The following is a 24,792-nucleotide window of genomic DNA, read 5'->3' as shown; positions in this document are numbered from 1 at the left end:
GATCTCTTGAAAGCTTTTGGTTAAGGGTCAACCCCTTACTTTGGCTACTGATCCAATAAAAAATAAAATATCATTTTAATCTACATTAAATTAAACAAAGTGAAATTTAAATATATAAAAACTTAAACATTTAAATATGAAGAATTAAACAAACAATAATATTTTAAACTTAAAAAAAAAAAAAAATCAACAACATAATATAGCTCTTAAATATAAATATAAAATAATAAACAAAAAAATCATTTAAATTTGTAAAACTAAGTTCGACAAAAAAATACTATAGGTAATGTGTATAAGTAGTTGTTATAGCTAACTTTGTGTATCCACATATCCTATATAGTACATTAAATCTCAATTTTTTACTGTTATATCAGTATACAACCTATCAATTTATGGCTACCATTCTAGCTTCTAGATAGAAATAATGCACATTGTGGTATTTGTTATGCATGCAAGAGTTAAAAAGTGGTCATTTAAATTGTCACTTATTACCTGCTTACAGATGGTCCAATATCCATGTACTATAACCACCTCAATGATTCGCCCATACTTAGAGTACCGATGTCACAATAGCCATTGACAAACTACTTATGCACAAATGTCTCTATTAAGGTTACATGTGAGTGGCTATTAGTAGATGAGATATTTATTAATGGACTTTTATTTATATTTTTTTGGTTCCTTTGCAGTCTAGTAATGAGAGATAGGAGGTCAACAAGAAAATGAATGGTAATTAAAACATGGGTCTTGTGCTTTCCTAAGTTGTTAGAAGAAACCCCCTAAAAATGGGTTGTAATACAACAAACAATAATACACAATTAAAGTTCTAACACCTATTCAAATCTTACTATACTCATTATGATAGTACAAACCTTTGGGGAGGGTGTATATTGGGACAACTTAGCTCAATGGAGCCTACTTGGACATTCTTCGAGTTTTAATAACTTTATCTTCCTCTACATTTTTTTTATCAAAAAGATTTGTACTTGACACCTTTTAGGTGCCTACAAAATGACTTTGTCCTTACACCAAATGTCTCTTGACATGTTTTTAAATAATTGACAAAGAACACTAGAAGCGATGACAACACACAGTACATATGTAGAAAAGCTTTTTTTAATAATATTGAAAACTTTTTCCCAGGTTCATGCAAGAATAGTTTGAACTTTGTATTGAAGATGACAAATTTGATAATATTCAAGTGTTTACAACTAAAATTAAATATTAAATAATAATAATAATAATAAAATAAATTTTCAAGTTGTTGATGCTAATCCCCTTATCTACACAAAAAATACAGCTATAAAAAGGATTCACCAACGAGAGAACTCCTCTCCCTTTGACCAATGACCATTCGATCTCCATTGAGGTAACCCATCCCGTACAAAATCAACCTTGCAAAAGTAGCATGGCCAAAAACAAACAGCAATTTGATGTCCATCCCATTCCGCTCAACAATCATACTGTTAAATAATCGAGAGTGAAGTTTAGTTCACAAGCTCTCTACGCATCCCACATATGAATATGAAACGCCCCTGAACGTGCGGAATATGTTCTGAACTCTAAAAGAACAATAATCGACCCTATTTTCTTCCTTCTACTTCCAGCTTCTACTTCTACCAATCCTAAATTGAATAAGCAACGCATTCCTTTTATTGCAATTACCTTTAACCTTCAACTGTGAAGGTGGTGGAAGGTGGTGTAATATCGATAGGCGTATTTGTCCGCTTTGTCAGCACTTTATAATTATTTTCTCTCAACAATAATTCCTTTTCATAGTCATCAAGCTCATCATCGCCTTTAAACATGGGATGTTTATAAGCATTAGCAAGGTAAAGTTCAAGGTCCAGTCCTGGTTCTGTTGCTCGCTCCAAAGTGTCCTTCGCCATAGCTTCCTGAACCATGTTGAAACTAAATTACGTAAGAAAATTTAACATATTGCAAGGGAAAAATCAATAAAGCAAAAATAATTCAATTATTTGTGCAGATCTCATCATGTAAAAGTTATGAACATAAGCAAGCTAACAAAGTTGGTTCGAGCAGTGGATATTCAATGGCAATAGAGAAAAAGAGTAGAGATTTCATAAACGAATTGGGACTGTCCTGAACGGAGATTTTTTTAGCCACCCATAATTTCCTGAATAAAAATTTGTATGTTGCTCAAGGTTGTTACCAGTACTCAAGTATCGCAAGAAAGGGCAAGAGGCACAAATGGAAGAGGTACTTAAATTTCCTCTTGCATTACAGTAAATTTTGTGAAGGAACTGGAACTTTGCTATCCTTAATTGGAAAGTGGAAGCGTCTACGCTCTTGGGTTTTTTTGGTTTTTTTTTTTTCTATCAGGAGCACTCTTAGTCTATTAAATTCTTCACTTAGCAGTTCTTACCAAGTGTCATCTCTTGTTATGATTAATACTCTTCATATTCTAGAGAAATTTAATTTCTATACCTACATTTGACAATATATGCATGTGAAAACCTACTTCGTGATAGCAGTGGTAGTTGACTTTTCACTCTAATCATTGTTATAATAGATATTTATGCTCCTACATTTACAGAGTTTTTGTCAGTGTACTACTTCAAATTTTAGAAACAAACGTCTTTCCAAAATTGTTTTTAACGTTTGGGTGACAATTAATGTCATCGTTAGATAGATCTCAATTGGGGAAGCAGAATACTTGATTACTTGACGGTAGTTTTTCTCCGTTTAAAGATGTTTTTCACTCAAGGAGTTTCAAATGGATGGCCCTCATTTTTTCACTTGTTATGCACCTTTCTACGATTTGCATTTCCAAGGGTTTATGGTACAATCTTGAGAATGTTTGCAAACAAAGTGATTCTGTAAAATGATGAAGAACGAAAACAAAATAGAAAAATATAATGGTAATTGATAAGAGAAAAAGAACACTGGATTTATTGTGGTTCACCACAACTGTGGCCACGTTCATAGTGAACAGACAATTGTATTGGTTTAAACAAAAGATGATTACAATGATACAACAACAGTGTTTATAAAGACACCAATTACATACAAATGAGCGGTCACATAATTCAAGAGACACATCATTGGAGGGAAAGCAGAGTGTCTATTGGCCTTCACTTCAACAATCTCCCACCTGAGGTTTAACAAATGCCACAACTGATCAGCCAATCCCCTGCTCTAATTGTTGTTTCACTCTTTCTTAACAAGCCCAAGAGAAGTTCTAGCACATTCACACTTCTCTTTGGGAATTACTTCCATCAACATTTCTGTCGGATTGATCTTTGTGTCCATCGTTGCAACTTTCAATTTGCCTTCTTCAACCGTATGTTGAACAAAAGTGAACATGTATGTCAATATGCTTAGAACAACACTAAGAGCAATGGTTATGAGCCCTAAAAATGGTGCTGCAACTATCACAAATCAAAACATAGTCGTTTTGTTGGCATTTCAAATCACTAAACAACCATTGAAGCCAAATAATTTTCCTTGAACCTTCAGAAAGAGCCAAATACTCAGCCTCAGCAAAAGATAGAGCAATGGAATGTTGTGGCCTTGAAACCCAACTAATGGAAACTCCTGCAAACATGAAAGCATAACCAGTGGTTGATCTTCGTTTATCGAAGTCTCCAACAAGATTAGAATCGCTAAAACCTTACAACTGTACATTATTGCCATAAAAACTTAAAACATAATCAGAAGTGCCTTTAAGATATCTTTATATCCATTTAATTACTTCCCAGTGAGGCTTCTTGGGATTGCTCATGAACCTAGTCACAATGCCCACCACATGAGTAATGTCAAGGCCAATGGAAACCATGGCATACATAATGTAAGACCCCTCCTCTTATGCCCTGAATAAAACCATAGTGTTATGAATGTGTTCCTTGTCAAGGGGTTAGAAAGGTTAAGTATGCAAGATGTAGTGTTTTACTTGAGAGATAAGTAATGATCTCCCTTGGGAATATTGTTGTAAATCACATATTGTTTCTCCATGTGAAAAATTGTGAGAACTATTCAAAGATGACACACATAGCTTTTCACCTAATTTCATGATTTTTCATTGATTATATTAGCTTGATGTTGCAAACATAGAATCTATCTGTCAATAACTTGATGTGGTTGTTACTTTAACCTATGCCATAGATATAATGATATTGCCTGCTTACTTAGGGATAATCAAATTCAGCTGGTTATTAGGGTCGCACAATTTGGTATTTACCTTTATGAGGATTGTTAGAAATTATATATGTAATCGGTATAATGATGAGAAACTTATAAAAGGCAACTTAATGTTAGGTGTTAAAAGCGAAATATTGAGCTAATAACTCTATGTGAATACTTTGTTGAAAGATGCCAAATTACTATGTTCTAATGAACTTTCACTGACTAAGTAGAAATGGGAATTAGATGTTGTATGCTTGATTTTAGTTTCTTTAGATGCTCTATTGTAATATCCCGGACAGGATATTTACTGGTTTCTCTTTAAAATAAAATAACCAGAACTAAAATCTTGTAGATGTATTCGAACACAAACAAATACAGTACAATAACCGATAGATATTTAACCAGTTTCTCCTTAATAATAATATTCAAACTCAGAAACAGACAAAGGGAGTATAGTACGATGTTTGAATCAAAAAACTCTTCACCAATTAATAACCAGTTCCTTTCAGCTTTATATTTAGAATTTCAAGCATAAGTAGCTGTGATATTGTTGTGGTGTCCACAACACACGCCCCATTCCTCACTGGGAATGAGGGCCCCCTATTATTTTTCCGACTCCCACACTCACAATTCGAGTCAGGAGAAGAATTTTTGTTTGAAAGTTGAGTCCAAAAATTAAAAAAAATAAAAATAAAAATTGAAAATCACAAAAAAATCAAAAAAAAAAATTGAAAAATTGAAAAACACAAAAAAATCAAAAAATTGAAAAACACAAAAAAAAAAAAAAAAAAAAAAAAATTAAAAATTTTGAAAATAAAATAAATAAAAAAAGAAAAAAGAAAAAATTCAAACGCGCCATTGAGGGCGCGCGCGCGCTACCAAGGGCTGCGCGCGCTGCCACAAAGGGCCGCGCGCCCAAAGTGTGCGTGCGCATGATCAAGGCGCCTCGTGTGCATTCACGCCGCGCGCTTCCAAGGCACCATGTGCCCTTGCCAAGCTGCCCTTTCACCTCCAATTTTGGTTGAATAGCCATGAGAGGGGTTTAAAATATATCACTTAAGTATAATTTCTTATACTTAAGATATATTTTAATATATGCGACGAATCTTTTGAGATAGGTTTCAGACCTCCCCGAGATAAGGTAAAGATTCTAAAAAATTTCAGGGCTTCAGAAATCCAGACTTAGCCAAATTTCAGGGTTTCAGAATTTTAGACTTAGCCAGATTTCAAGATTCATCTCTAGTTTTGTTTGAGTAGCTAGTGTGTCTTTACTATGCATTGTTAACTCTACGGACTAATGTTTGCTTCTTGTGTAGGTAAAAATGGCATCCTCAACTTGTCGAGGTCATAACTTTTGACTCGGGCCTCAAAATTCAAAACTGCTTACACCATTGGAAAGAAGAACTGAACATCTAATTTCAATCCCTAAAACAATGAGCCTTCGGCTGCCCAGTTTTAGGGACCGACAAAGGTTCCGACTTGAAATTTTGAGCAAAAGACCTCCAAAAAGGTCATTTAAAAATGCCTAGGAAATTTGTGAAAAAATATGAAAAAGTTGCAAACATTTGATCGTCTTGGATAATCTGGATCACTTGGTTTCTCGTCGGGAAGGATTGGACAGGTAGAGAGAAGACAAAGGTCAAAGATACAGAGGTTGGACGCCTAAAGAAAATTAGGTTCCTCATGTTATGCAGCTATTGGGGACAAGATTCAACGTAGGTGCCTTGAGATTTTCGATTGAAGAAGCGAAGGGAGTGCAAGTTTATGAAATTAATTGGCTATAAAAAGGGTGTAAATCATCAGAAAGGGGCATGGAGCATATACAAAAAGTGATCTAAAACCTCATTTGAGCAAAACCCAGAAACCATTTTCAAAATTGAGAACTTTGATTTTTTGGTGAATTGAGCTCCACAGGTCCGCAAGTACGCAGCTCCGCATTTTCATGCAGGTCCACAATTCAGAGGTGCATCGACAGTTGACTGCCAGTTCCAAAAATAGCACTTTCCATGCATTGGGAGCGCATTTTGACGACAAGTTAATTCCAACACATCAAGTGAAGGGCCAGCTTCTATTTTTGGTGTCTCCATGCACTTCTACTTCGATTGATGGCTTCCTCCTACTTTCTCTCTCATGCTTTCATTTTTCTTGACATGTAAAGGGCTCATGCATCCAATTAATGAATAAAATATGGATGGAGTCCCTCTAAGCACCAGTTAGATTGTTAGTTTGTATATATTTAGTTTGTTTAAATGTTTTAAAAGCATTTTATTGCATCAAGATATCTCTCATTCTCAACACAAATTGAGGAGATGATTTCTTATAAATACCCCATTGTAAAATGTAACAAGGGCTGCCGTTATTATTCAATAAAGTTATGCTTTTGGTGCTAGCATTTGGAGTGTAGTTATTCTTGCCTGAATGTGTCATTGTTTTGTGAATTTTATTCATGAGATTATGATTGAGCCAAAGGTTTATTGTGTTGTTTTTGGTTGTGCGATCTTTTAGTTCTGGTGTTTGCTACAGATATATGAATTCCATTGACGTAACGAGCTTGAGAAGAGATCACCCGATTGTGTCTACATAGCTTTTTGTCTCACATGAGCGCACTTTCCATGGCCTTGCGATTTGATGAAGAGTGAAACATCATTTGATTTGTTAAAGATTCTCACTGATGATTGCATCAGTGGATTCTAGGAAGTGCTGCTCCTGTTTTCATTGGTTTCCTACCGATTTCTTCAAAGGTTTAACTCGCAACGTGTTGTGTTCTGTAGCTTATGTCCATTTAAGAATTTCAATTTCAAGTTATTTGATTTCATGTTATTTGCTTTCAGTTTCGTTATTTGCTTTGCTAACCCCCTGTTAGAATAGGACCTCATAGTAGTTGCATTTTTAGAGTTGCATTCATTGAAAAACAGAAAATACAAAAAATATTGTTCTTTTGGTGTGATATTTTGAGACAGCAAACGGATTTTACTTCGATTCTGAGATAAAAGGGTAAAAGAACCAGCAAAGGCCTCCTTGTGAACATTCACATTTATCTTCTATTGAGCGGATTTTGGTACGTCGCAAGACAAACACTGAACCTTGGAGCGGATCCTTAAAAAGATTTGCTTTTCACGAGAGGAATTACACTATGGATTCCTGCCATTGACCTCGTGCAAGACGAACGCCCAACAGATACGAGCAATAAGAAACTAGTATTTCCCCACATAAATCCGTTTGCTTCAGAATGATATTAAAGATTCACGCATATAAAAATGTATTACAAATCAGTAGGATAAACCAGAAGTCCTTCAACACTCCTAAATACATTATTGTATTTTATAGCAGCAATACAATAACCAGTACACATAAACCAATCCTAAATACAGATTTAACAGTCAGATTGGAATGATAAGATAAGAACCTGTAAGCGCAAATGAAACACCCGAAGTGATGTTTCCCAAGACAATGGGTTTGCATCCATTGCCTGCTAGCACGAGGGGCTACATCCTCCAACTAGCTGAAAGCTGAAGCTTTCCGCGACTCTCGTAAGAGAGAAGACTGAACTGAATAATAAATCAAGCATAACAAAGGATAGAGCCTCATCTCCTTTTATTCTCGCAACAATGACCCTTCGACTTCTTTTCTGGGTTTTGTCTTATCTTTCCACGTCCTCTTTTGCCCACTTGGAATATCAATTTGACTTTTAATTAATGACTTTTCAGCTCTCATAGTCAATTTCATATTATAGTGATGACCCCCCCTTAATATTTCTAATGTCCCCAGGAAAGGGACATTACATCTATGTGCTTATAATTGATAGATTTAGATGATTAGGATAATGATAGAATTGAGTTGAGGATTTTATGGTTTAAACATAATTGACAAGTGAATTGTGTTTGGAAGTAATTGAATTGTGAATTGATGTATCATATCCTGCATTAAAGATTAGAGAATATCAACAAATGTGAAATATGCAGATTATAAGTTATGTGATTTGATTATGAGATATTGCAAATGTAAGCTTACACATTGACTATTTTATCATGAAAATTGGGATTCATTATGATGATGTCATATTGTCATATACATTGATTTTATGTTTACCTCATATTGGACTATTGATATTTTGCATGAGTGTGCAGGGAATATAATCATGGACACTATGGACAACCTTTGCTGGGTGAATTGTTGTGCTATCCTTGTGAAACGAAGGTTGACCTTGAGGAGGGAAATAATCTAATTATTGTATTTTTATTTGTGAAATTTGGGTTGGTGTGATTTATGTAATTTGTTAAATGTAATTGTGATTATCCATGTTGGCATGCGTAGTGTTTGTAAAAGTGACGTGTTTAATGTGGTGTCAATTGACACATGTATTGTGACATGGCATGCCAAGTGAGTTGGGTAGGTAGTAGAGTGATCCTTGAGTAACCATGTGGAAGCCCTAGGTGAGATTTCTTTGTTTAGAGAGGCAAGAAGATTGTCCTATCACCCAATTTCGTAGGTCACCTCTTGGTGGACTTTTGGAGGGTAAAAAGAAACTCTAGGGGTAGTTAGGCTTAAAATGACTTGTCCCATGGGTGTACTATGGGTTAGGGGATAATTCTAGGCCAATTGAGCTTTCCAAAACCTAATAATGACCCTTCAAAAGTGCCTTGAAAGGGAGTGACGAATTTGGGGGTTAGGAAAAAGGTTTTCCTTTTACAAGATTAAGAAATCTACCCCCCTTAGGAGGAGACAATGGTGGAAGAAAACACTCATGAGATCTTTCATCATGATGAGTGGTAGGTGAGAGTGGTTGGGGGTTCTTCTTAGAGAAGTTTTGGAGAAAGTGGTAGGCTAATTCCTACTCTTCAATTTTGGAGACCACTAGTGAAGTTAGTAAAATTTTTGGGGTTATTGGGGAATTTGGCCAAGGAAGAGAGAAAGCTTGGGAAGGAAGGAGAGAAATCTTGGTATGAGAGAGCTCAAACAGCCTCGTGCAATCTTGGAAGTAAGGTTAGTATCCCTATCATGTAGCTTTTGTGTTTATGTTGTATCTTGTTGTGTAGTGCTGCAAATTGTGTATTGTGAATGTGTTGTGTAGTGTTTTGGTGTTCATGTAAGTTTCTTGGTATTTTTCTTTGTTTTACATTATGTGTATGGGTGTTACAAGGTGATTCTCACCCTTGGGAGGGAAGAAAACCTTGTTTGGTGAAGGGTGTATGGGGAATGCATTTGGGTGAGAGTCTCTCTTTTAGAAGGAGAGGGATGCCATATGTCACATTTGCTTGGGGACCATAAGTGATATGAATGAAAGTCTTGTAAAGGCATGTGAAAGGGGTATGTGAAAGCCTTGTGAAGGCATGTGTTGTTATTTACAATGTGGATTCTCCCCATTTGTTTATTTCCACCTTCACCCTTTCAATGGATCAATAGTGATCCTAAGTGCAAGCCTTGGTTGGGAGTATTGTGTTGTAATGTAACATTGTGAATGTTTTGTAAAATCTGTTGTGTGATTATGTATGTGTGAATGGCTGCAAGGTATTTGTTTCCCCACCTAGCTAAGGTTCTCCCAGCTCGGGGGTGGCCTTGAAAAGGCCTATGGCTGGGAGGTGAGCTTTCCATGGGCAATATGTATTTTTATCATAGGTTACTTATGGAGTTCTAAAGCTTGGAGTAGAGATTGTTTCTGTTATTATTGTTTTCTGCAAGAGGGTCTACGCATTGTATTATGGAATATACATGGGAGAGTCACCCATTAATGTGTACCCCCACTTAGTGCTTGTTGGCAAGTGTAAAGAAAGTTTTATTTTAGATTTATGTGAGAGGGAATGTAATAATGGATTGTTATTCTGTTTTGTTGAAATGCATGGCTTCAAGTTTATGATTGAAAATGTTAATAATAAAAGTATTAGATGTTTCAACTTTATGTTGTTGTTGGTTCATTTTAAAAGTAGTTATGGTTGTTGTTTATAGTAATAAAAAGAAAAGAGAACAAAAATAAAGAAATCTAATACATGTTTGTGAAAAGAAATGTTATTTATCATTCAAATTATGTTGGAAAGAAATAATTGAGAAAGAGAGTAATTATAGATTTCATTTAATTTCTTAAACCTATAGTATTAAACCACAGTGCAGATTCATTAATTTTATAAACAAAAATTTGTTAGTATCTTTGGAATGCCATCCATAAATTCCTTTTCCTCTTGTGTTTTTAGACACAAACCAGTAGTTAAACGGAAATGAGCAGTGAGAGGAGTAGAAACAACATTGACATCAACCATACCAAATCTCTCTACTACTTTCTCAATGTATGTCTTTTGTGACAGCAAAATTTCCTTGTTTCTTCTATCTCTAGTGATCGTCATGCAAAGAATCTTCTCAGCTGTCCTGAAGTTCTCCATAGCAAACCTTCTTGCCAATTTCTCTTTTAACTCATGAACAATCCTTGTACGTGTACCGGCTATCAACATGTCATCAACATAGAGTAGAACAATGAAAAACTCAACAATAGGAGGTTTATTCAAATAAACACATGGATCTGATTCACATCTTGTGAAGCTTTGTTCAACCATGAAATGATCAAATTTTAAATACCATTGTCTTGGGGCTTTCTTGAGCATATACAAACTCCATTTCAATCTACATAAAAGGTGTTTCGGTCCTTTTTTGATGAATCCTTGAGGTTGCTCCATATATAGCTCCTCATCTACATCACTATGTAAGAATGTAGTCTTCACATCAAGTTGTTCCAGTTCAAGATCCCATACAACTACTAATCCCAAGGTTGTTCGTATAGTTGTCATTTTAACAATTGGTGAGAAGATTTCATTACAATCAATCCCTTTTTTCTGATCCAACCCTTTCACTACTAATCTTTCTTTGTACTGTTTACTGCCTTCTTCTCCTTCTTTTAGTTGATACACCCACTTGTTCTTAAGTGGTCTTTGATTTGGTGGAAGAGTTACCAAATCCCATGTCTTGTTTGTTTGAAGAGACTCCATTTTATTTTGCATTGCCTCTCTCCAATTTGCACAAGCAACAACCTTGCAAGCTTCATTATAAGTTGTAGATAGGTCTCATTTGAAATCAAGATTTTAGGCTCAGCCTCCTTAGAAAATAATAACTCACAATCAAAATATTTTGCAGGTATTCTTCTTTGCCTTGTGGATCTTCTTAATTCTGGAATAATCTTTGCCTTATTTGAGACTTTCATAATGCTCGATATGTCATCAAATTTTTTCCTTTGTCTATCATCCCTTGTAATTGTAGGATCATCAATGTGGCTTTGTTGATTTGAACTTGGAGCTACTACATAAGAAGTCAAAGACAAATTCTGACTGTCTCCATCCATATGGGAGACTCTTGGCTACATATGACAGTTATGGAGATCTTCGACCGCAACCCTATCGTATTGCATACAGGGCAGAGAATGTCTATGTCTGTCAAAATCATAGGTCCGTAGTTGAAGACAAGAGGTAGAGATGTCCTTTGGATGTTGTGAATGTGACATACCAGTGTCAAATTGCCCAATAATCCTCTCCCAAGAACATCCGTCATGTCATAACCTTTTTTTATGCCCTCCCTCAAGAATCCCAAGAAGATATCAATTCCCCAAGTTGACCTCTTCCCCGGGGAGCTGGGGTCATGGGGCTCGAAGTGCCTCAAGGTTTCCAATTACTTTATTTTTCTCTTGAACTGATCTACTTTGTGTTTTCCCCCCAAAACTAGTACTTAAGGAGCCTTGGGCTCTTCATTTTCACATCCATCTACATGCATTACAATCAAGGCACACACAAGGAAGAAAACACACATTCAAGCAAGCATCTTCAAGCATTCATCAAAGTCCAAGCATTTCGTCCTTGCATCAAGCTTCTTCCTTTAAGGTGGTAGTGGAGTTTGGCTTCTAAGGGGGAGATCCATCATTCCAAATTAATCAAGTTCTTCTATCATTCATCATGTCATGTCATATACATTCCTATTCATGAGGTCTTGACTTCTTTGATTTCCTTTTGGTGTCTTTAATTCAAGGCTATTACATTTGCATGCTTGATCAAATATCAAATTCAATTGCATCTACAAAGATAATAGTATTTTTTATTTGATACATTCGATCCTACTACATGTTAGCATTTCTTTTATCATTACATTTACATTTCAATTTCAAGGTTGACTCCTCAATCTAGGGTTTGACCAAGGCAAGCCCACATCAAACAAAAAAAAATCAAATTTACTGTGTCCAAGAGCAGATTACCAAAATTGTGGTTGCGGATCTGGAACTAACTCCCCGAGACCTTTCGGAAAAGTCAGGGCGACTTGGTTACAGGGTCCCAACAACATGGTGGCTTTTTGGAACAATGTTTGGACACTTTTCCTACAGCTCGACTTGTTACTAGAGCCTCGACAACTAGGTCTTTTTGGGTTTTCTATTTTATTTGTAGATTAGCAAACAAAATTCTAATATCAAGCCCAAATCCACAATTTTAGGAGTGAAGAGACACTTTCCTCTACACATTTTAAGGTAAATACTCTATCATTCATTTCAATTTCCAATTTAAACATAATTGTATATCTTATTTGAGCTGATTACATACATTTAGCACCTAAATTGACAATCTATTTCGTACTTAGTCAATTAGTTCAATTGCACAATCACATTGACATATTACACATGAGAAAAAGGGCCTTTCCTTGTATCTCATTTATTTTTGCAATTCTAATTTAGTATGGGCATCGCTTCATCTATCTTGGATCTTGCTAATCTAATTCGGATTCAAAAGGGATTGTGCTTAGAAATTCCCCTTCTCCCCTACATTACATTTCAATGCTTTAGTGTGTAAAGTGGAGGCCTTTTCCCTATTAAGAACCTCTTCCATTTTTCACCTAAACATGAAGATGATCTTCCTGCTAACCTGTGGAATATATTTAGAAACAAATTTCCAAGAAAGTTTCATCAGAGTTCTTAAGAATTGGGAACTCTTATCTAAGTTCTTTTTATCAAAGTTGTATAGAGGCTAATCTGCAAATTGTTGGAATTCATCATTTGAGTATTGGTGATTCACATTAGAAAAATCAATATCATAATTGAGAAGGTTGAGCAAACAATTGATTTGGGAAAATATACATTTTTGGAATATATTTAATTTAGTCTAGAAAATTTATTTTTTGAGTATTTCTATGAATGGAGACTTCATAAGATTATGATATTATTGTCACTGGGCAATGATATATTTCGCAGAAATAGATTTTGGAGAAATGGACAAAGTGTTGACATTTTATGTGTTGAAAGAGTTTGAAAAATTATGCATGGGACATGAAGCTTTGCATCGCTCTTGGATTGAAGTTTCACGAGTTAAAATAATCGATAGGGAAGGCATGTTTGGTTATTCGCAACATTTTCTGAGTGTGATGTCTGGCACATGAAATTAATGTTCCATGATTAACAACTATACATTTCACAACACTAAAGTGACAAAGCCTTGTTGTTGGAAATCACTCAGATTGGTGCAAACATTATACTACTAGGTGCAATAGAAGGAAATTGTTGAATGGGAAGATATTATGCAATCGAAAAGTTGGGAAAAATGGTTTGTAACTTCCATCGATATTGAAGGATAGACAATATTTTGGAAAAGATAATATTGAAAGAAGATATCAGTCTCCAGGTTCAGTTAGAATTTGCGACGAGTAAGGATTCAGACGTGTCCCAAAAGAATACTAATAATGACATAACAATATGACACTTAAGTTTTTAATTGAGCATTGGTAACAACTGTTTGATTTCGACAGGTGGAAGTGTTATAATTAGGCCCGAGCTTTGTAATGATTGGTAAAAATTATTATTTTGGTGATTATACTTTCCCAAGACTAAAGTTCAATATTTGACCTTTGTCATAGATTATATATCTAGTGGAACAATTTGATAACATTTGAAGTGAAACAATATTTTACAAAAGTGGAGAAATATATTTATCTGCGAAAACTTTGAAAGTTGGGATTTATGTTCTAGAAATCACAAGTTTGACGATTCTTTGGTTGTTGGAGAATCACTATCACAAGGAGAATATAATATTGTTGTGGAATAGAATTGTTGTATTGTGAGTTTCAGAGCAAGAAATGTAAGAATTGATTGTATTGGTGAAGGAATTGACAATTTTAGTCGGGTCTTTGACCAAAGGAATTTGATCGACTCTTGCAAGATATGGTCTTTCTGCAATTTTCCTATCTTTGGTACTGCAATAATTTCTTTCACCAAATCCATAGTTACTGAACATAGGTGAGCATCTTCAAAAGTGTTTGACCATATTGTGAACTGGAGTAAGAGTCGAGGAATGCTTATGAGATGCCACTAGATGTATTTTGGAGAGTTTTAATGTGACAAGAGGAATGAACTTTTCCTTAGACCTTATTTGCACAAATAAGCATCATTTTTCACATTTTTTGTGTGGTTGTGATAGCGGAAGGGGAGCAGACTCAACCACTAGCATTGCATGTAGTGCGACTGCCAACAACACAAGATATCCAGGACAGGTTACAGTGGTTAGATGGCACTGAAATGAAATTTCTGTGTAACTAGATGAAACAAGGAAGATTGAAGTATCAAGATTTATCAGAGAAGTCTAGACAACAACATAAAACACCACAAAGACTTGTGGATTTTAAGAAGTTGCCAATAGAGGGAGTTCATACTGTTTCTACAAATATAAGGTGTTCTTCTCAAAATTAGAGAGTGCAATGTGAGACTTGATATTGTGGGCATAAAAACTTTGGAGTTTTGTGGTGTAACCAACAACCGACTTTTACAAATCGTGACAAGATAATAAGGTTATAAAATAAAACTCAATTAAGCTCATCTGTTAATATTAAATTGTAAAATTTTTAGAACTAGAAGAATGAAGCAAATCTGAATATTGTGCCAAGGGATCTTTATGTTAATTTGGTTGTTGTTTCTCGCCACTAAACATGTGTGAGAAAAAAACATTAAGTGAGTTGACCTGAAAAGATTTCACGAGAAAAAAGATAGAAAAAATAATTGTGTTGATTATTGTAAAGTGATTAGCAAAGGTAAATAAATAAAGGAGCCAGTCTATGACAGTAGTATTATCCAGCAATTTGAATCACTACTAAGACTGTGTCTGTTGAAGTCATTAGAGGCAACATATCGTGGTTGTTGTGGTAGGTGGAAACAACATTGATGGATCTAGTTGCATCTTGGTAGGTTTATTATGTATGCTAAAGAATAGTCCAGAGAACATTTATCTAAGTTGAACATCAGTGGTGATTATTGGCATAACATGCAAGCTAGGTAGACAGGAATAATGAGCTAGATTTCCTCAGAACCTTTCTTATGGTTTAATTGCTCTACCATTCTTAAATTGCTAGAAGACCCAAGGGTAGCTTATATTTTCCATGTTAAAAAATCAGATTTGATTATCCTCCAGTTTGATATAATCAGAAAGTGTCCATTTTGGACAAGGCAAAAATAGTTTCAGAGTAGGGGTTCTTTTAGTGACATTATAAGACAATGGAGAATCTGAAGAATAAGGTGTTTTTGAAAGACTTTAATGGTACATTTAACAGTGGCCAATAAACTTGCAAAAAGAAGATGTGATAGGGAATGAATTGTACATCATTCTACTACAATTGGGGTCTATGAAAAGTATGGATGGTGTTCTGATGGAAGAATTGGATTCATGTCTATCCAAAATAGATCAGTCCAATTGGAGGTTCTTAAATTGGGCCTTGCAATTGTCCACAGTTGCTTTAGTACAATGCAGGTTAATGGAGCATCCGAGTGAAGATGTGAGACAAACAATTTTTTCTTGCTTTATTAAGATTATGAGAATTACAATGGTGGTTACATCCTACAATGACAACATAATAAAAGAGGTATTACAACTGATTATGGACAGCCTATGTGTGCTACATGATGTCAAGGGTCATACCTTTGGTAAGAAGGTGAAGATTTTATAATTTATAGTAAAAACCAGATTTTTTATCCTCATGGTAGATCTTGGTTGTAAAAAAACAATTCTACAATTGTTTCAATGTTTCTTGAGAGAATTTAGGAAGCATCATCCACACCATGTGAGAGCTTGCATAAAAATAATCACGTCTCTAATTCTAGACGAGGATGATGATGTATACAAACAAGTACAGTCAGGTTCGCTGACATTTTGGAGAGGTGAATATAAACTATCACTTACGACATATAAGCTCATGGAGGAATTAGTTGAGCATAAAATTGAAAGGTTCCAAGATCAGATAATGGACGTCAAGCTGATATCTATGGGCGCACATGTTATAGATCTCCAAAAATGAGCAAGAACCGAATGAGGAAAGAGCAGATTTGTTTTACGTGCAAGCGTACTTGGTCACTTGGTCACATTTGTGAGGATAACAAGGAAAAAGAGTCAGGCCAGCATTCAGAAAGTTAAGAGTACTATAGTTCAGCTCCATCAAAATGATGCTCAAGCTTGCAAGTAAATAGAATCAGCTATGGTTAATGCTAATGGATACACAAGTCTCTTATTTGATGACATAGAGGTTGTCATCGACAAGCATTTTGATGTCCCCAAGGAAGAAAAAGAATCCTCCCATGATGATGGACCACTTGAAAAAAATGACACAATAGAAGGTGAAGCCATGTATTTGGAGATAGAAGAAAATTCTGAAAATAGTGCAGATGGCAATGAAATTACTTCAAGGGGTTGTTCAAAATTGTAAAAATGAGCTAGATCATGAGGATGACACTAATGGGTATGATTTGAATGACCAATCAGAAAATTTTTGTTTAAATGAGGAATTTGGAGTATACAATTTGGAGGACAAGCTGAAAGTCTCGAATGATATGGTCATTGCAGCCTTAATACATTTTGAAAATACCCATAAAAACAATGAAGAAACCTTGTGGAAAGTTCAAATTGAGAAAAAGAATAAGTGGATAGTGAGTGTGTTAATGTTTGTGGCTGCAGGAGATATCCTAATTACTTGCATGGTGCTCTTTCATAAACACGCGTATGGAAATATGAAAAGACATGCAAAATGCAAAGAGACGTGTTTGGAATATGAAGAGCATTTGAAAAATGAAGAGACTTTCGGTTATGATATAAAGAGTCTCTCAATTCAAGATGTATATGATTTTTTTGTGTCATAGTTGTAAATAGCATGAGAATATCATGCTTCACAAATGTCACCGATATTATTGCGGAGAACATCGAGAAAAAGATAAAATCTTGGCCTGAATTTTCTGCAAAAAATTGTGAATAAATCATGGTATAAATGAGAAAATATTGAAGACCAAAGTCAACATGGAAACACAAAAAAGTTTAGGGTTTTTGACAGTCTTAATACCGAACAATAATGAGTTTTTAGTTGTATTTTGTGGCCATTTCTGGGGTTTCTTTTTTTCCATTTGTAGACAGACGAATGCATTTTCATGAGCAAGGATTTTCATTGACAAAGGACAGACATGTTTTCATTCACAGAGGAGTGTGATTGGTAGAAAGAGGATGTCGTTAATGAATTCATTGACATTGTTTGTAGACAGAGGCCATACACAATTTGCAAATGGAGGGAAGATTTCTGTAGACTGAGGCCATACAGAATTTGCAAATAGAGGGCAAATTTCTGCAGACAGACAGCTATAGATAGACATATTTTTTTTGTTTTGTGTTGTTCTACAGATGGATGACTCTTCTCTCCCACCATAGTTTAACTCTAAAGTTTCAAAGTTTAAACTCTTTTTGGATCTTAGTAAGTCGCCCAATAATATATTTATTATTAACAATTATATTGTATATATATGTGATTTGAATTTTGAAATATCTGAAATATCACTTGATGTTTCTTAAATAATTTGTTTCTATCTCCAGTCAATTTGATTTTTGCAATAACACCATAATCTTTTATTTGTATTAATTTTTAAATGTAGATTTTACATATTTATCTAGATATCTAAATATCTAAATTTGGTCCAACTTAACTAATATCTAAATATTTATCCTTGCTTTTGTAAACTTACAGGTAATAGAATCAATATCTATATTTTTAGAAAATGGCTAATGGCAGAACTAGGGATGATTTTTGGAAACATGTGAAATTACGAGAAAAAAAAGGGAGATGTGAAATGTAATCATTGTCCTAAGTTGATTAGTGGGGGCATAACTCGACTAAAATATTACATTGGAAAGATGGAAGGCCATGATATCACACCATATGGCTATTGTCTCGAAGATGTTATCAGGGAGGCTATAAACAAACCTTAACAGATATGAGCAAAAGAAAATAGCAAAACAGAGGACAACAAATGCTTGATTTTTGAGGCCTTCAAAGTCCCTTTCTGCATTCTTGAGTGTTACTTTGAATTCTTTTAGTCTTTTCATTTTGTTCAATCTCTTTCTTTCAGTTTCCCTTCTATTCAGTATATCTTAGGGCTTAATTTGACTTATTAATCAAAAGATATGACCATTTAAGGGCCCAAAAAGTGGAATCTCCAAGCTCAAGTGCATATTTAAAAACATTAATGTTATATTTTAATGTTGAGTTGCACGATTTGAAAAATATAACTTAAATTCACTTTATGTTATGTTTTTTAAGTTACTTTATGACTTCAATTTATCACTTAAGCCTTTATTTATGTTATATTTTGATTTTGAGTTTCCTTTCAATATTTCACTTAAGTCACTTTATTACTTTATAGTCTATTTTGATGTTGAGATTTACTTTAATGTTTTATTTTAAAACATTTAAGTGAAATGTTACTTTTTGAATGTATTTGCACTCTATATGTAAAATATACATACTGTAAATATGATATTTGACCCCTTTAAGTGATATTTTCTCAATAATCAATTCGACATGTGCTAAAAAGATCACTTAAGTGATGCAATTCAACATGTCTTTTCTTCTGACATGTTACATGCAAATGCATCTAGAGAGTGAGATTTATCTTTTGCGAGCAAATGCAAATAACCAAAACATACAAATGTCCTCCAAGAGTGCAATTTGTCTTGGACACCCAAATGCAAAGACATGTAAAACCATGTTTTAAAAATGCAATCACACCCCGAGAGTGTGATTTGTATGTAAAGGCAAAAATAAAACATGTGATCACTCATGAAGAGTGCGATTTACTCTTGGGGTGGAAATGTTTGACTTATGCAAACCAAAAGCACATTTTTAAAACATGTAGTGGTCCTTGGAGAGTGTGATTTTCCTTGAGGACATGTTTTCCAGCCAAATGCAAATATGCAAATGCCCTCCAAGGGTGACATTTGCACTAAAAACCACAAATACATGCATATTTAAAATATGCGTTAACATCTAGAGGGTGCGATTTTGGCTTTCAACACATGTTAATGCTCTCCAAGTCCATGTTTTTCCTCTTGGACTTCAAAAATGCTGCATGGAATGCCTCATGGACAGTCCAATTTGGCTTGAAATACACGTTATGAGTATTTACCTCCATTTTCCTCATGTGCTTGCATCTCAAGACCTCGATTTGCTTCATGCAAGGAGGTGTTAAGATGCAAAGTCTTGGAGACCACAATTTGCATCTTGAAGGCAAAACACCCATGCAATAGGGCCTTCTAAGTCTGATTTGCATGAAACATCTAGAGAAAATGAAAGTTGCAACATCTTGCTCATACATGCACATGCATTTGCCCTTGGAGACCACGATTTGCCTTAAAACTTTGAATTTTTCAAAGGTTTTTGGTTACTACATGCAAATGCACTTGAAGAACGATTTTGGAGAAGACTTGTTCATCCAAACTTTTTTTTCCTCCATTTTTGGCTCATTGAGCTCCAAGTAAGTGTAACCATTCAAGTTTATTTGCATTTCTTACTTGTTTTGCTAAAATATTGCATTCTTTGGCTCATTTTTGTCCATTTGTTCAAATGAAGCCCTAGTTTTTTGCATTTAATTTTTAAATAAGTTTGAAATCTTCTTGTTGTTGCAAATGCAAGTCTTCCCAAAAATGAAATTGCATGTAAAGAGAGGTTTTGAAGTTTGTCACGTTTGAGTCAAAAGCAAGAGGTAAGTTTGTGTTTTGGTTTTAGTTTTTCTTTCTTGTTTGTTGCTTGTTTTTAGTCTTTTTTTGGAGAAAATCTGAATTTTTTCACCCAAGAATGCAAGATTTCCATTTTTCGATCTCACATACTTCATCCATTTTCCAAACTCACTTATTTTCCACTTTCCCATACATGTAATCATACTCTCCACACTTGATTGCATATTTTACACAGTGTAAAATGAGAAGTTTTCACCATGTGCAATGACATCTAGAGAACTCAATTTGGGTGAAAACCCACATTTTAAAGCACCCAAACACTCATATTGCACATACCCAAATCCTCCAACTTGCATTCTTGACCATTCCCAATGAAAGCCCTATTTTGCCCACATGTAAGCCACCATTCTAAACCGGATTTTGGCCTTTTTTGCCCAAAACACAAGTTGTCCTAAACATTTCCAACCCTCCAAAGTGTTTATTTATTTCTAGTCCTTGGTGGATAGAATCTATAGTGATTATTTGCCATTTCATTTCGAGAACCTCATTTAGATGTAATAGTTTGGTTGGGTATCAGTGCTCTTCCTTAACCCTTTGGCATTTGAGGCATTTTGCCACATATTCAATTGTTTCCTTCTTCATGTGTTTCCAAAAGTACAAAAGTTTTATGTTAGCCAACATCTTTGTTACTCCAAGGTGTCCCAAGTAAGGGGTGGCATGAGTCTCCCCCAAAATCATCTTCTAAATCTCTGGATCCTTACATATATACATCCTACCTTTATATCTTAAGAGTCCATCTCTTTCTAGTTGGTATCCTTCATACCGAGGATCTTGAGGATCCCTAAGGAGTTCTTGATGAACATCATTGTAAAAGTCATATCTTGGCAGACACTGGAGTACTTGTCCTTTGAGCCGAGTATTTATTGCTACCATGGCTGAAATATGTCTTTTCTGACTTCAGGCATCAACTACTTTATTCTCTTTGCCCTTGATGTAATTGATCTCAAAATCATAATCTGCTAAGAATTCTACCCACCTCCTCAGGTGAGCGTTAAGGAGGTTGGGTTCAGTGAATAAGTACTTCAATCCATGATGGTCTAAGCTAAGTTCAAATGGTTTCCCAATTTGATAATGTCTCCACATCTCTAGAGCATGGACAATCTTCTATATCTAAATCGTGTGGTGCATAATTTTGTTCATGGTTTTTCAACTTCCTAGATTCATAAGCAATGACTAGGTCTTCTTGCATCAAGACACACCCCAATCCTTCTCTCGATGCATCTATTATAACCACAAAATGACCCTCTAGATTTGGTACCCAAATTATCGGTGTAGAAATCAACTTATCCATTAAGTATTCAAAAGTCGCTTGACATTTTAAGACTAAATAAACTTCTTTCCTTTCCTTTGTAGGGAGGTGATGGGATGTGCTTTTCTAGAGAAATCCGTAACAAATCTCCTATAAAAATCCGCCAAACCCACGAAGCTTTTGACTTCCGACACATTCCTAGGCATCAACCATCCTTTGATTGACTTGATCCTGGTGGGATCTCCTGCTATTCCCTTGGCTGATATATTATGCCCTAAATACTGGATTTCCTTCAGGTAAAAAGAACACTTAGAGATCTTTCCATACAACTTGTGTTCACATAGTCTTTGCAATAGTATCTTAAGATGTTTCTAGTGCTCTTCCTCATTCCAGGAATAAATGAGAATATCATCGATAAAAACTAGCACAAACTTGTCTAAACAGTCCTGAAATATACTATTCATGAGATTCTAATATTGCAGGGGCGTTAGTTAGTCCGAAGGGTAAAACTGTGAACTCATAGTGCCATATCAGGTTCTAAAAATGGTTTTGAGAATATCCTCTTCCTTAATTCAAAGTTCGTGATAACCTAATCTCGGGTTGATTTTGGAAAATACCATTGCTGGTCAAATAGATCATTAAATTTGAGGTGTGGATATCTATTCTTGATGGTGACTTTGTTAAGCATTCTATAATCTATGCACAGTCTCATAGTTCCATCATTTTTCTTGACAAATAGTATTGGAGCTCCCCAAGACAAAACACTCAATCGGATGAGTTTCTTGTCTAATAAATCCTATAACTGAACCTATAATTCTATTAGTTCGATAGTGGTTATTTGGTATAGTGCAGACCAAGAAGTTCCTCTGGAAATACATCCGGAAACTTCTTAAGATATGGATACTTTTCTTCAAAGGATTCTTTCAACCTTTCTTTAATCTGCATCTCTTAAGATGCATAGCTGAGATTTGATAAGGTTTTACTTTGTGCATTATTCCTTGAATGCTCATAGGATTTCCCTAATCATCTAGGCATTCTACTGTCTTTGCAAGACAATCTATCTTTGCTTTGTGCTCACTGAGCTAATTTATCCTCATGATGATATTGTAGGACCTAGAGGTACTACCTACAAATTAACCTCAGTACAAAAATTTGGGAAGTCTACCTGTGCCTCGAATAGACATTGATCTACCCGAGACTTTAACTTATTTGCATATTGAACAGTCCAAGGTTTGGCCATAAATCTTGTCCTTTTGGGAAACCTACTTAATAATTTTAGGGAGTTGAAGCATTCGGTGGCTCTAGTATCAATTAAAATAGAGATGGGATTTCCATAAATCCTACCAAGGGTTTCTATAGGGCCCAACTATTTATCTGCCTATCAATTATCCAAGGTTGCATGTATCTTTTGTTAAAAGACAACTTGATGAGGAGTTAAAGGAGGTTGAGGTTCTTGGTTAGAGATACCCTTATTAGGACACTGGTTGGAAAAGTGGTCTCTGTCACATGTAAAACAACCCTTAGGCATCCTTTCCTCTCACTTTCCTTGTTTACACTGTCACTGTTGGGATTACCTTTAAAATATTCAATATTATTTCCCTTTTATTCAATTTTGTTGGGCCTAAAGTTTTTGAAACTATTTTTGTGTCCTAGAGTCAAAACTGTTGGTACTCTGTCATGTCCCCTTTTTAGTGACATGTTATTTTTTAGTGAATTTGCCTATCATGGACTCTCGTAGGCAGATGATTTTGGTGAGAGAGTCATTCTGATGATTATTTGAGGATTGGATGGTCTTATTTGCTCTTGGAGAGATGGGGTTTATCATATTTTTATTTTGTGTTATGCGGGGCCAAAATATTATAATTTTGAGTTGAGTTGCACTTTTTCTTTTATAAAGTTACTTTTTATATAAAAGTGCATTACAAAGGGATTTCATAAGAATATTTTATGGATACTTCTAGAAGTTCTTATTGGCTTCTTAGGAAAGTGAATAAATAGAGTGCTTGGCCTCTCATTTGGATCCCAAGACTTGAGTTTACACTGCTTTTCTCTTTGAGCATTTGTGGCACCATTTTGGTCTATAGATTGTCATTTGATCATTAGGAACGGAGTCTCTTAAGGATTTGCATAACTAAGGAGGTGAAATATCCTTTGAAGGGTTGCACTTTGGAAGTGATATTCAGCTACTTCAAAGTTGGGCTTATTTGGTATTTAGACATTTCCAGTAGGGTTTGATTTTCAGTCTAGACATACATTTTTGCTCATATCTCACTGTTGGCTAGGAGTTTGATTTTTATTTTCTAAGAGAATTTTCTTTGGAGCTTGGCAATTATTTCTACACCATTTTCAGCACCCTTCAACCTAGTATTTATTTTTGCCAAGTGTTGTACCAGTCCGTACATGTACGGCTGTACCTGCAGGTTGTATGGTCAGCAAGTCTAAGGGCAGGTTGGAGTTGCATTTTCATCATTTCCTCTTCAGCATTCAGTCTACAACATTTGCTCAATCTAGGTTCTTCATTTCAGTTTGTAGTTGCAAGAAATTCTCAGTTGCATTCAGCCAGTAAGGGTTTGTTTGTAATGAGCCATGTTGTAATGCTTTGAGTTGAAAATCGCATATCATATGTAAAAGCATTTGGTTATCATTGAATGAATATATTGGCATTATTTTACATCAGCTATTTGAGTAGATTTGTTGCACAACAATTTCCTTTATTCAACATTTTACTTTCAGCAGTGTATTTAGTTTGCATGCCAAGTATTTGACGAAATTTCATAGTTCATTATTAGTGGTTATTAGTGGCCTATTGGCAAGGGCCATTACATACTCCAATTTGCCTTCCTTTTGTTAACGTGAATGGAATCGTCCCTTTTAACTTTGTGTTCTTGTCAGAATGGCCCTCTCAAGGACTTCCTCCATGGGTTGTGGGGTGAGAACATTAACTGGTCCCCCAATCCCGTTGCTTAACCCCATGAAAAATTTCCTAACCTTTAATTTCCTATCTTGGTGATATGAAGGAACATACTTTAGTAGTTGATTGAACTTCTTCCCATACTCATGTACTGTTAGATCTCCTTGCTTAAGATTCTGGAAGTTGAGCAACTTTTGGTCGTAAAAAGTTTAGGGTAGCCATGTGTTCTTAAAAATAGAGACAAACCTATCTTAAGTAACATTGGTAGTCTTGATAATTAGTTCTATCTTGGTCTTTTCCCACTAGGTGGCTGCCTCTCCTGAGAGGTGATAAATTCCGCAAATTGCTTTGGAGGTTTCAGAGAAACTTTTGATCTCGAAGTATTGTTCCATCTTGGTTAAGCAAGCCTCAGCAGCTTCACTAGATTTAGATCTAGAAATCTAGGG

The 24,792-nt window shown here is 35.1% G+C and overlaps 1 protein-coding gene and 1 long non-coding RNA gene across 3 annotated transcripts in view; one reads left to right on the top strand and one right to left on the bottom strand.

The window, feature by feature from the left end:
• Positions 1–1,667: 1,667 nt before the first annotated feature.
• LOC149556822 (hyperosmolality-gated Ca2+ permeable channel 1.5-like) overlaps positions 1,668–24,792 on the bottom strand; it is a 211,098-nt gene continuing 187,973 nt past the window's right edge. The window contains exon 12 of the mRNA XM_089831377.1: positions 1,668–1,895. Coding sequence (XP_089687503.1) covers positions 1,668–1,895 — 228 coding nt within the window. The remainder of the gene's footprint in view (positions 1,896–24,792) is intronic.
• The window catches only part of LOC149556821 (uncharacterized), a 215,317-nt gene continuing 192,217 nt past the window's right edge, over positions 1,693–24,792 (top strand). The window contains exons 1-2 of one of the 2 annotated variants that reach the window (XR_016364788.1): positions 1,693–1,832; positions 1,988–2,220. This is a non-coding gene — a long non-coding RNA (uncharacterized LOC149556821). The other variant, XR_016364789.1, reaches the window with a different exon arrangement.

Source organism: Cupressus sempervirens, chromosome 5 (assembly GCF_028749045.1).
Source record: "Cupressus sempervirens isolate cs-2001-9-10 chromosome 5, ASM2874904v1, whole genome shotgun sequence".
Classification (NCBI taxonomy): domain Eukaryota; kingdom Viridiplantae; phylum Streptophyta; class Pinopsida; order Cupressales; family Cupressaceae; genus Cupressus; species Cupressus sempervirens.
Note: the sequence above shows the minus strand (reverse complement) of the source record. Positions and strands in the feature narration are given on the sequence as shown.